Source organism: Sinocyclocheilus rhinocerous, unplaced genomic scaffold (assembly GCF_001515625.1).
Source record: "Sinocyclocheilus rhinocerous isolate Xijiao unplaced genomic scaffold, SAMN03320098_v1.1 scaffold3065, whole genome shotgun sequence".
NCBI lineage: Eukaryota > Metazoa > Chordata > Actinopteri > Cypriniformes > Cyprinidae > Sinocyclocheilus > Sinocyclocheilus rhinocerous.
In genome coordinates, this window is record NW_015643565.1 from 107,204 (window position 1) to 120,883 (window position 13,680).

A 13,680-nucleotide genomic window follows, 5' to 3' on the forward strand; every position below is an offset into this window, starting at 1 on the left:
ACAGATCCACCTACAAACCAACTAGCAATGCCACCAAGCAACCAACCTGAACCAACCAGTTAATTTATTCTTGATATGAAAGAAATGTCGCTACTTCCATTTCATCGCAACTTTAATAACATTCTAGAAACCACTCAGAAAACATTAGCAGTGATAAACATGTCGATGCTCATAAAAGAAAAACGATCAAGTCAGCTCAACATTGTGGTAAATTTTGTGCTGACAAATACTACAAGCAAAAATGTGTTCTTTCCGCATCAGTAACTCGAGCTTATTGGAAAGATCTCAAAGCCCTTTTTGCCAACCTTAGTTGAACCCTACGACAAATTTTCAGGACAACCACTGCAAGTTACCCTGTGGATAAAACCCCACACTGAGCAGCCCGCTAAAGAGAGGTATGGTTGACAGCAACACCCCAGTAAGTGAAACCGTCCTAAAACCAAAAGCCATTTCCTGCACCACAGTAGTGCACAACTTCCACTTCCTCAAGTGGCTCCTCGTGGGCATTTATAATTTAAGGAATTTGTAAAGAGACATAGGGCGCATAAGAACCTTGTTGTTGTTGGATACGACACATAACTTCCAAGCTCCACTTCTCTTGGCTTATCTTTGAGTGAAAACTCAAAAGGAACAGCTAGTTATTCACTCAAAATATACAGACATGTATTAATGGAGCTGGGAATGTTTCATTGTCTTAAATGGTGATTTTAGCATATGACTTTCTAGTGCTTAGAGGAAAAGGAACATCAGCTACTGTGGCTTTCATTGGATGACTCACTTTAAGCTGAGACAAATCCACCATGTCTTGGTCACAGATGGTACAGCCTTGCTCATAGTTCCACACATTGGGGATGTAGTTGGCCAAGTAATTGAAGTATATCTGTGGGAGAAAATAAAATGACATTTTAGGTATTTAGTTATTTATTTTTATAATATCTATAAATAAATAAATAAATAAACTTTAAAGCATTTATTCTACATGGTGTAGATGATTTATGCTCCAGAATAGGAAATGTACACCCATATTCCATCCCAGCTTGTAGTAGTTAAATCCAATTTTGGTCAAGACAGCAAACCAAAAATGAATCCCTCTGTCAAATTTTCATGACCTACAGTAACTAGAACTGCAATTATGGTTGGCCTGTTACTTTAGATGTATAACACAACTTACATCAAAAAATGAGTTTTGTATCTCATTTGGAAATTTATAGGACAACGTCGCAGGGAGGGACATGTTGCATCTGATGTTAATTTGAACTGTTCCGAAGGGAATGTTGTTCTTGTTCTTGAAAAAGCACATTAGCTTATAAGAAACAACTGTTTGTATCTTAGATCAGGACACTGAAACAAAATTACTTGTTACCATAAACAGATTGCCTCAAATGTTGCCAAAAAAGTAAACCTTAACTATTTATCTTTGATTGATGCAATAAAGGTGTGAATTTTGCAGGGACCCACCCTCTGTGAAGCCCATGGGACACCACACCAAATATTATTTACACCAACAGACATTTGCTATATTTACCCCTACAGTACATTTGTCACACACAAACAGAAGACTACTGTCATGAACATTAGAAATAGGATAATCTGGCAAGATACAATGACAACATTTAATAATTTAGCAGATACTTCTATACAAAATGGCTTGCCTTTATATATGTTTATTTATTTATTTAATTCATTCATTCATTCATTGAGAACGGTCCATTGCCTATACCTGGAAACCAGCTTTGAGTTTTTGTTTCCTGGAAGACAAGTCTGTGTTCCCTGTTATTTTGTTTACTGGCTGTTAGATACAGATTTTGGAAGGACAGCTGTGCACACTCTCATGCTGCTTTCGATTACAGGAAGTTAGAATGTAATAGAAAGGAGGAGATCTTCAATTCAATCACAACCACATTACAGTTGGTATCCAGATGCTGTCTTTCTAATTCATCCCATGTTCAGCCATGTTAGTTTTAGAAAATTTTACATTTATAGTTGGCTGCTAAGACTGACAACCCCTTGGAGACGCAGGTCGTGCCCTCAAGTGCTGTGAGGTCAATTGGTTAAACATTACTGACAGAAAATAGGAGTTGCTCACTGATTCCCAATGAAGAGAAGCCATAAACCAAGCAACTGGCTTCACATTCTGATCATAAGCTACTACTGTGTATCCTCAAGCCTTGTTACTTTTATTGGATCTCGTTTGAGTATTTACGAGAACATCTGTATTCTGCAGGGCACGTTCAAGACCCTGGAGATCAGAGAGATCCTGCGGGATGGACACGGGGCAGCTTGAATGAATCATAGAGCATAAGGCTAAGCTCTGGATGGATGATTATTCATTAGAAACAGCACAGATGGTTGAGTATTAGGAGAAGTTGACTCCACACAGGGCTATGTTTGTTTAAACCATCACTGAAGTGCAGAAGGAAAAGCTCTATGGGTCTGAGATTACATTATCACCCAGACATCCTGCTAAAATATCAAACTCTACAGCTAGGCAACGACAACTGGGCAATGACTGCAACATTTTCGGCCAAAAGACTGTCTATTATTTAATCACCAACTGTACAATTACAGTCAGGGGTGTAATATTGATAGTAATTCTGTTGTTTTCTATTGGAATTGTGTTCTAGCGAAAGAGTTTTGATCAACAAGGGGGAAGGTAGATGACAGAATTTTCGGTTTAAATTAAACTGAATAAGCCACGGAAGGTGCGAATGGATACACAATTTTAGACAAGCAAATATGTGAGTTTTGCCACTGACAAACACTTGTTTTACCTACAATATTAGTGACAATTATTGATCAGACATGCAATTAAAAAATCTGAGTGCCACCATTTAAATGACACTTCTACCGACTACTTGAAACCCCATTGAACCTACATTTAGAAGACTTCCAGGACCTCAGTATCAGTTATATGGTGTCCTAATAGATAAATCTGTGCTCGTCTTTGCCCAAGTCATAACATTAAGCACACAGATATTGGAAGTTAGTTTGAGTCAAGTTAAAATTTTAAAACTGCTTCCATTATTCATTGATGAAAAGAAAAAGAAGACATTTACCTTGGTGTTCACATTTCCATGGATAATGGATGGTAGACTGTTGTAGACAGTGTTTCTCACTCGCACTCGCTCCGTCCCAAACTTCAGGAGAACTTCATCTAAATTCAAAATAAGATTTGTACATTTTTACATTCAGTACTTCGGTTGAATAATTCTGTTGAGTGTTTTATTGTCCAGCAAGCAAACAATTGTAAGCCTGAGCCCTGAGACTAGACTTCTCCTTGACTAGGCCATATGATTTGAGGTGTCACTCATGTCTGCAGTACAAAAGGTGTGCGATGGGTTATGCTTATGGATTTGTTCAAATCCCTATATGCCTGCCTACCAAGAAGAGCTAAAACTAAGACCAAAATTGTTATGATGAAAAATCTAAATAACTTTGGCATCCCTTTATTCATCAGCTATGATGCAATATATGAAAAAAAATGAATGGTTGTTTACTAGCAAGTTTCATACACCATCTTGGATTGACTCACCCATGGCTCCGTTCAAATTCTGGAAAATCTCACACTTGTGGTCCAAGGTCATATTAAGTTTTTCCTAAAATAAAGAACAGAACACACTCGAGTTTGTGTAAAAGTGACCGTGTGACCTTTGTCCTCGTGTAGACTGTTTATAGTTGTGTATTTTTAACCAGTTTGTTTGCTTTTGAGTGGTATGGTACATTTGCAGGCGTTTTATAAGTGCATGTGGTCAAGTTACAAGCACATTTATGTTCTCACAGAGTGCAAAGACTTTCTCCACTCACCCTCTGAAGTGGATCCACGTAGACCTTTGTGTAGAATAGCTGATCATCATCATTATCATGAAGGTCCCACTGGTTCACAATCTTCTGAATGTATCGAGCATAGCCAATAAAGCCTGTGAAAGACATTGCAATGTTTTTACGGACTGCGTGTTGTAAAAGAAAGTATAGGATGTAATGGAATGTGAGAAGCATTGGCATTATGGGATGCCTGGACACAACAGTTCCAATTTCAATTACATCTCCTTTGAGAGGCTTAAATCTCACTTCCAATTTTGCTGTGGTTACTCAAACCCTCAGAACAGTTGGATGTCTGGCAGAAGCATCTGACCAACCAGCAACAAGTGTTGTGTGTGGCCACGTCTGGCCACGTCTAACCTCAGATGGCATAGACTTTCTACATCTACTCAAGACGGAGGACTGTAATCAGTATAGGACCTCAGTTATGTGCTGGCTCTCTGTGTTTCTGTAGCAACCTGCTTACGGATTTCTCATCATTTTCCTGAAGCTCTGACCACAGATGAAAATTGTAGGGCTTGGAGCCTTAGATACCATCATTTGGCAGGAAACAGGAACTATGTTAGGTTACCGCCCTAGACTATTACATTTTCAACTCCTAATAACCTTATTCTATAGCATACATTCATAGGCTGATCTAAAAACCATCTTCAACACTGTTTCCAATGACTTTAGTAGGAATTCTTGACAGTACAAATCTGTTCAGAAGCACCATCACATCTCAAATGATTTTACTGGAAATCTAGCGCTTGAGATCTTTCAGTCCACCAAAAGCCAGAAGAAGATAAACAAGGCAATTTTTCAGGCGAGTATGATTTAAATGTTAGTTCATTCACTAAATTAGCGGATCGTCTTTTTCTGAAGGCAGTCACCTCAGATGTGGTGACATGAATCTTGTTTTATTACAGTGCAATAAAGTAAAACCCTTGACATAATGCCCAGGTTAGAAAGCAATAGTTGAAGCCAGATGTAAGGCATTATGACATGTGGTTTTAATCTAGAATCCAGAATGTTTTATTATTTTTTTTCCACCGATTGAAACAACGCTACTTTCAACAAACTTGAATTTGGGCAAAGTAAGGGATGATTGGAAAGAGACTGGCCGTGCCGTGCAGTCTTTCTTATTTCCACAAACACACTGGTCCACATGACATCTCTAGTCCAACTGAAACAAAACAGTAGCCACCGCAATCTACGGAGCAGCCGAAGGTATAAAACCAACCTTCAATTTTGTATGTACAGACCATCGAACAGGAAGTCCAACACAAACAAACTTGTCCTGTTAATGACACAGACTCAACGCCCTGACAGGACACTACACAAGACAAAGTGTCCACCACAGTCAAAGCAGTAATTGACCAGATCAAAATAGACGAGATCAGGACTACAGAGTTTAAGACGAGCAATGACCACAGGGTTTTTGAGTAAAGAGGGGCTGACATTAGTGTTCTTCAATGGAGAGACTGAGTAAGATGGATGCACACGTACACACTCTCAAATGAAAGCACCATTCATGAAGACCCCTGAATGAATAGTGCACTATGCCTGGTGGCCCTCAGGAAATTCCACAGGGTGAGTGACCGCCGCTTGGCAGTTTACACAGAAAACATTTTCTCTATCATTTTGTACCGATAATGAAATTCCGCTGTTTGTCCTTTGCTCTCTCCTAAATCACCCTGCTTCCATTGTTCTAGTTCCTACCAGACAAAACAAACCCACACAGAAGTGTCTGGTGCAAATTGTGCTATGATGATACGGCTAATATGGCAGCTGGCCATGACCTATCCCAGTGATATGCTGCCTGAGCCGAATTCGTAAAGACTGACCTCCCAAATGCATGAAGAAACATGTGAATGTGTATACATAACATGGAATGCTAAAAGAGTATAAACCATTAGGTGTTATAAGCTGTGAAGAACCAAACAAATGCACAAATTAATTGTGCACATTCTTAACATACCAGTGCCTTTAAACCAGATTCAGGCAGCCTGTTATATACACGCTAGCCATTTAACTAACTTGCTCAGCAAAATTGTCTTTAACTGTTGCTCCAATGTGGCAAGATAATGATGCATAAAAGCTAGAAACATTTGTGTTCATATACATGAATGGTTTGTTTCAGACTCTCAGTTCATTTACAAAATGCAAAATGCATTTACAATTGAAAAACAAGCCAATGGTAAAAAAGTCTAATAACAGGGACTAGTTTTACAGTCAAAGTGTAACCAGATGTCTGCACAATGAATAAGCTACCAGATTGGCAGTAAGGATGTTTATATGTAAAATGAAAGTTGTCGACCTGTTATATGCAAATATCAAAACCTGACAATTTCAAAATACTGTATCACAAAAATGCAGCTGATTCTTCATACTCGTCAGCATTTTTTGTAGCCTTCTACGCATGTAGACACATTCATGACAGACTTATGCCTTAAACACTTTATTCAAGTGAACATAGGCCTTAATGTTTCTAGCTTTCATGTATGGTGTCTATGACCTTTAGAAGAATATCAATTAAGGCATTTGCATGACCATTTTTGGGTTTTTAAGCATAATCAGTGTACAACTGTGCATGTAAATGTTTTGATACAATATGAGAGCTGTGGAAATCCAACTGAACTGAACTGAATGAGTTGAAATCTCAATAACACAATGGTTTTGGGCCTGCAAAACCTTGATGTGTAACAAGTATGAAGTAACTTTCACATCAAAACAGAACATGCTATAGAGTTGGTATTTCCAATTTTTACACACCTCCAGAGTTAAGAAAGCGTTTCCCATTGCGGACAGAAGGATACTTCTCTGCCAGTCGAGAATCTGGCCAGATGATTCCCTCAGCAGCGAACACCAGCTTATGATTGGCCTTTTGGAACTTTCTGAAAATCTCCTCAGGTCCACCAGCAAAGATGAGGTCATAACTGAAGAGGGAAAAGAAGGAGTATATTAGTGTGACGAGAGGGGCGGGGCCGAGAGCCGTGGGAATGGAGCGAGGCCGGTGGAGTAATTGCTAATGCGCGACACCTGCGCCACTCACCGGTCTCAAGTCTCACGGAGGAGCTCCGGAAGGATAAAAAGGAGGAGGGACGACAGTGAAAGACGAGAGAGGACCAGGCCTGGAGTTTATTTTGTGTTTTGTGTGCGGCAGTCGTCCGCGAGGGGCTGCCGCTTTACTTTCGTTTTGTGTTTGTTTATTTTATTAAAATCTTTAATGTTCGCCGGTTCCCGCCTCCTTCTTCCCGATCTACAAACTACGTTACAATTAGTTATCTTGTTCACTGCACTTTCCAGCTGATCAGCAATTCTCACATTCAAGACAATGTTTGCTAATCCATGTCCAGTTTATTTAACCAGCTATGTCTATTTTAACTGAACTCCTAAAAGGGAGGGGAGGGGAGGGCATTTCGGTCTTCCATTTCAGGCACTATTAATATGCCTGGTAACATTAGTAACTATAAATGTCATCAGAGGAAGTAAACTGTGAGGGAGGCACCATGATTTCCCTCTCACACGAGTCATTTCCCTTTTTCTAGCATGAAATACAGAGTTCTGGCATGAAACTCTAGATGGCGCAGTCTGATAGGTCTAACTCAATCTGACCTAATGACACCATTATCACATGGCACAGCAGATTGGTTCTCTCCTGTATTGGTAGCCAATTAGCTCGCTGCTCAACATTCAAATATATGATTAGTGCTTGCCGTAGCAGTTGCTGCTTGCTTCAGAAACTCTCCGCCTTCCCCAGCTCCACCTGTATAGATCTGCTACGAGGTGATTCATGTATGCTATATGGGGCTATTTCATGTATGTTATATTTGCAGCAGCAATATTTCTTACATGCTCACAGCAGCATGTTGTGGATGTATTGGCAGTAGCAAGTCTCGGTACTTGCTCTGCTGCAGCAGCAGCAGCGTAGCAGATCTATTCCGCCAAGCCCAAATACGTTAACATTGTCATGTACATTACCATGCCAATCCCTCCGAGAGTTGTCATGACAGAATTAAAATTCATCTCTGGAATATGTGACATAGCTTCAACATGGCAAAATGGTCTGAAGTACAGCTCTAAAGGATCTATTACTGTAAAAGATATTTCAGATGAACCCTGAGCTCTGATTTGCTAGCTCCTTACCCAAATGTTTAGGTTATACAAAAGGGTAACTATTCTCTTACGTAAAGCCCTGAATGTTGTTATTCTGAACTTTCTATACTCTAAACTGTTTAGGGGACCTAGAAATATGTGTAATTCCAGATATGGGTGTGTATAAATAGCTGCTATAGCGCTCAAAGAGTTCTGTGATGAGGACTTGATTCGATTTGAAGTGTTTTATATAAATGACCCCTTGATAAAACAGCACTGCACGTGGCATGTACGTGTGAAGTTAACGCTAATCTTTTTCTACTTTGTTATCATAATAATCGCTCATTTCTGCAGAACACACCCAGACCTGCACCACAACAACTACAAAAAAATTTACCTCTCGCCGCACTTTCATTATAGATTGACATGCCGTAATTTCTCTTGAATTATCAAGTTAAATAACAGGCCATTTATTATGGTTGATTATCATAAATTGAGTGAAAAGCCACCATTTCGGCAAGAGCGTTGGTTATTAAGGTAGGTCTACAAAATTGTTGAACAAATGCCCAATCGTTTTGCCTTTACACAGAGTCTTGTTGTTTCCCATTGAGTTGGCAGTGATTTCTCCCACTGAGGCTATTGAAAATGTACAGTATAAGCATGACACATTTGTTATAGTTGATGAAAAGATACTTTTTACATTGTACAAAGCTATGCATTTAACCAGTCATTTTGTCTATATCTAGACAAGGTATTTTCCTGTCATCATTTACTTTCAATTACAGGTAATTACTAAAAAGTATTTTGTGGCAAATTAGAGTATATTCCCAGCTAGTCTCCACATAGAGAAATGAATACTGGTTCCCTTTCAGTCGGTCACTACGAGTCACGTCGTGACCGACGAATTGGGATATCGCTTCGATAGGTATGTCTCTCGTATATAGACCAGTATTTTTACTGTCCAGTAAATCTGATGCCATTTAAATCGGGGACTTGTCACACATTAGATTGTTAAGAAAGGTTTTGAATCCTGGGCTATCCTGGCAATCATAATCCTGCATGTTTCAGACTGTTCATACTTTACCCACTATTAGTAGTTGCCATGCAGTGCAGTTTAGAGTTATCACAGGTTTGATAACATAGAGTCCAAAGTGGTGCTAACCCAAAAGTGAGAGATTTAGGTTAAATGTTTCATGTCGTTTAAAACACAAAACAATGTTAACCCAAGATTTAGTGTGGTGAGAAGTCTGTTAAAAGTACACCAGCTGTACATCTTGGCTGAGCACCCTGAAAAAAAAAATGTGTTTCATGTCAGAATATCTAGCTAATTAATTTTACTAAGGGTTAAATCAGGTAGAAAAGGCCACATTTGTATATTACACTTTTTAAAATGTGATCTTAGCGGTTTAGCTGACCATCTGAAAAGTTCTCAAATCCTCTTTAAGCCCATAAATCTATTACAAGAAACCAGCTTCTTGGCCATTTAATATCATCCAACCATTTTTTTTCAACCCTTCAAATGACAAGCACATTACCTGTCCACAAATAAGACCACCAAGTCCTCTTGGTCAGCCAGAGACTCCATGGCTTCCTTTAGCAGTCGAACCTTCTGGCCTCCACCGATGGATCGACCCACATCACCTCCCTTCCACTCCTCTCCCATCCCCAGCACCTGCGTTCAGAATGTACCAGTTCAAACAGAATCTCAATCAACATACTAGGGTTGTGACAGTGAGGACATTTTCCCACCGGTTAATCGACGTGTGACAACACCGTTAATACCGGTATCACTGTGGGGGTGGGGGCGTTCCCTCTTTTCCTCACTTTCCTTCACTTTTAAATAGCTTGAAAAAGCTGCGTGCGCATTTTACTTTCACTTTCAAATAGCGGCAATTCGGCTTAAAGCAATTGATCGTTTTTAGTTCGTTTGAATTTCCCCTCTTTTCCTCGCTTTCCTTCGCTTTTAAATAACTTAAAAGCGCCGTGCGCATTTTACTTTCACTTTCGAATTAGCGGCAGGTCGTTGTCTCAAAACGACGGTGGGGGTCGGTGCCGCGGTGGGCAAGTGACATAACCGGTGTTGCGGCTTAACACCGGTATCACCGTCAGCACCGTCTATCGCGGCAAGCCTACAACATACTACTATCAGCTTGAAGAAATGAAGCATCCATCAGGTGAGAAGCAGTGGTCTTGCACAATAGGATGAAAGCGTGGTCGAACCTTGCATTGCGCGATTGGTAAAACTGAGAAATAAACCTTACCTTCACATTGAATTTGAAGTAGTTTGCTGACTGCATGAAGCGGTGGAAGCCATCCGTCTCCTGTGTTGCAACAGCAAGTACAAGTAGTTTTTCTGGTGACAAGAAAATTGAGAAATAAAAAGTGTATGTTAGAAAAAATGAGGAAATGTCTGGCAAAGTAAAACAGTATGACCTTTTTTTGAGCGTAGAGTGTTGAAGTGTAGAAACACTACTATTCCTGGATTCTATTCCTCAAAAACCTTAAGATATTTAGGATTCTTTAAGTTAAAGTTATCCAAAACCCCGCCATTCCCTAAAGAGCCTCTTTACCAAAATATATATCTTGCTTTTTGCCTACAGTATGAAATAGAGGGTTTCTTGTTACTCCAAACCAAACCTCAAACCTATGTCAACACTCGCAAAACTGATTCCCAAAGTTCATCCCTTCCTCTTGTGAAAATAAATGCACAGTAAAGTTAAAATCACCATGATTTGAAATGGTTTCGGAAGGATATGTTATATAATGAGTAGTAGTGTTACATATGATGGCGGTAACAGTGGTGCTGATGGTTAGTTAGCAGAAGAGGGTCTTAGTTTCGCAAACACCCGCTACATTTCCGCTGGACGTGCCAGTGAGCAGGTACAGACTCTCTAGTAGAGCAGTGTGGGAAAATAAATTCCAGACTGGGGTGTGAAGGGCTGGGTAACTTCAATCATCCGTCATCTCTCGGGTTTGGAAAACAGCCCCAGAGAAATCTTAAGCAAACTTGAGAGAAAGAAACAGGATGTGTGTTCGTCATCTGTAACACTGCAACACAGTGCAGGTTTTACAACTGTACAGATTAAAAACAAATGATAAGAATGTAGATTGAAACCTCAATTGCTCTTGCATGTGATGGTGTGGCCTTCAGTAACAATGCTTCAGTGCTTTGATTTACATTTAAAAGTCATTTGGTTCAGGTGATTGGCTTAAATAAACTGGTATAGAGAATGAAGAGCCCAAGTTCAAAGGTGTCACAATACAAGCTGTCTTTGCACACTAAACTGGGTTAGAATAAACTATTTTACCACTGAAATAATAAACACTGCACCTTGAAATGTTTTCTCTACGGTAGGGACAACATGGGTAGTTTTCTAAATATCTCTGGTGGAAATCGGGTTGAATGGGAAGTCACAACAGGTCAGCGTCTTTTCCTCATTCATGTCAGAGTGGAAAACATTATTAAACATTCAGCAATAAAATGGGGATTTATGGCAGGAGCAACAGGATTTCTCACCTCATAAAATGGCTCAACTGAACCATTTAAGAATAGAGTGTGAATACTCTGTATGTGCTGAGCCAAGCATGGGAATGTAATGCTAACAAACATTTAAAAAAGTTTTTTTACAATTAAATTTCTTGGACAGAACATCCTTAAACTTTGCGTCCAACTGTCAGCAGTGTAGAGATGGCAAAGAAGTGTGCAAAAATCTAGCCCCACCCTCTATCTTTTCTCATTCAATGTTTTGTTTTACATCAGAATACTGAAGTAAGGTCTTAGGGATTTTTTTCCCCTAGTCCCTGTTGCATTTAGCTTGCATTCTGTGACTCTAGGCTCTCATCAGCATGGAATAGACATACGTTTGTATACTTTAAAACAATTATTCAGGGGACCTGTTACTGTAAGTTAAAAATTTGATTTTAATAATTTAATTAAACCTTTTAAGTTGCAAACATTATTTTGTTGAGTTGGAAACTTTTTCAGGCTTCGGATTGGCCAACATGGCTTTATGGTTGAGATTATATCGCCACCTGTTGGCTTGGCATGCTCTTGACAGTGCTTCATAGCATGCTTTTGCATTTTCATGTGGACGGAGATTTTTTTTTTTTTTTAAATGAAAGAAGGAAAAACTCTGTTTATAAAAATACCCATGTACATGTGGAGATGGCCTTACTTTCAGGGGGTCTTGCATCATTCTAATAAATATTTGCTTTTAAAATGTAGAAAAAGTGCACAGCTTCCATGTAAAGGTATAGGAAAAGAGCCAACATATTCTGAAGAACTCATAACAATGGGCGAACACTTCTCAAGAAAAGCCTGAAAACCTTGGAGACTGTCACAATGCAGGCTCCATGTTTTTTTTTTTGAACTGGAGCATGCTCCATCTGATTCCCGTCTACACTCCAGACAGAAAGGCCTGGTTTCTTTCACATACCTAAGCTATATGCTGTTCTATAACATGCTGCAAGTGTTTAATCTGCTCATCTGGATGCTTAGACGGTAATGTTATATCCAACGGAAAGCTGCTAGAGAGTCATGCTGGTCACGCCATGTGTACACGGCATCCTATAAATGTCCAGGTCTCATTGAGCCTTGTTGTCTGAGAAAGCCCCTTTCTGTGAGCAGGCTGGGTTTAAAATAACAGCTGGGGAAATCCATATAGTGAAAGTGTCTGGACTGCTACTCTTGATGAAATGTGATATCTGCCAACCTTCCTCTAGTTCTTGTTCGGTGGTTACGTCAGCCTTAAACATGGGTCATGTTAAAGAAAATCTGAAGTCTTTAATCATTGTAAAATCCCATGGGCAAGAAAAAATATCTTTGTTTCTTTTACACTGAGATTAAATAGTAACCACATAGTGACTTGCTCAAGACCCCAGTAAACTCAAATGCATTTTCTCTAGGAGTTTCAGAAAAGATGTGCTCAGATTTGCCAAATTCCAAGTGTTTTATCAAAAGATCTCAATATGAACTCAGACATTTCTTATAAAATTATTGCAAGTCCAAATAATCTTGGCTATGATAGTCATCAACTTTTAGCTCAATTTTCTTACTGTATCCCAGAAAGTGTCCAATTTGTATCTATTTTATTTCTCTTATGAGATCTTAGGATAATTATTTCATGCAATATTGATACTTCAATGAAATATAACTAAGGTCTCAATGAAATCTTTAAAGCTTTGAGAAGCAAGCATTTTAATTTTCCTCTGGGATATGTAAATCACAGACAAATCAATGAATGAATGTTTAAACAAGATGTACTGAGCTGTTTCTTGGTCAGAATCAACATCCAAAGGTCATTATTTTCTGAACACGCCAATGTTTCTTTCATTCGCATATACACCATTCTTTGCCAATCTAGAATTTATTACACCTTTGGGACTGGTGTTTCTGCAGACGTGCATGTATCTTTCAATATTTTCTCCTTGTACTTATAATAAAGTTTCACACTAATCCATTTCAGTGTATAATCAATCACAACACAATATCCATCTGACTATTCCATTGTGGCTATAGAGATCTAAAAAGCCACACCAAAAATGAACCTAATTTATTTTGTTCGTTTGCAGAATTTTGGAGGCTATTTCCCAGCATGTCTTGAAACTTTTGCATAATGGATGAGTGTGGGCGACCGGGGGTGGATAGTTACATTCTCTCTCTGTAGTCTTCCCCTAAGGCCAGCAAATAAACACCAATTGCTTTGACCTGCAATTGACCTAACCTTTGCTCGATCCCTTAAGACAACAGCAAAAAAAAAAAAAAACTGCAGGAGCCAGCAAAGT

At 39.1% G+C, this 13,680-nt stretch overlaps 1 protein-coding gene across 2 annotated transcripts in view; it reads right to left on the reverse strand.

Annotated features, from left to right (window-relative positions):
• Positions 1-13,680, reverse strand: part of LOC107757404 (procollagen-lysine,2-oxoglutarate 5-dioxygenase 2-like) — a 40,465-nt gene that overhangs the window by 14,336 nt on the left and 12,449 nt on the right. For both annotated transcript variants that reach the window (XM_016574870.1, XM_016574869.1), the window contains exons 2-8: positions 10,158-10,249; positions 9,432-9,568; positions 6,574-6,737; positions 3,805-3,917; positions 3,533-3,596; positions 3,057-3,154; positions 779-880 (exon numbers count right to left, since the gene is read on the reverse strand). In XM_016574870.1, coding sequence (XP_016430356.1) covers positions 779-880; positions 3,057-3,154; positions 3,533-3,596; positions 3,805-3,917; positions 6,574-6,737; positions 9,432-9,568; positions 10,158-10,249 — 770 coding nt within the window. The remainder of the gene's footprint in view (positions 1-778; positions 881-3,056; positions 3,155-3,532; positions 3,597-3,804; positions 3,918-6,573; positions 6,738-9,431; positions 9,569-10,157; positions 10,250-13,680) is intronic.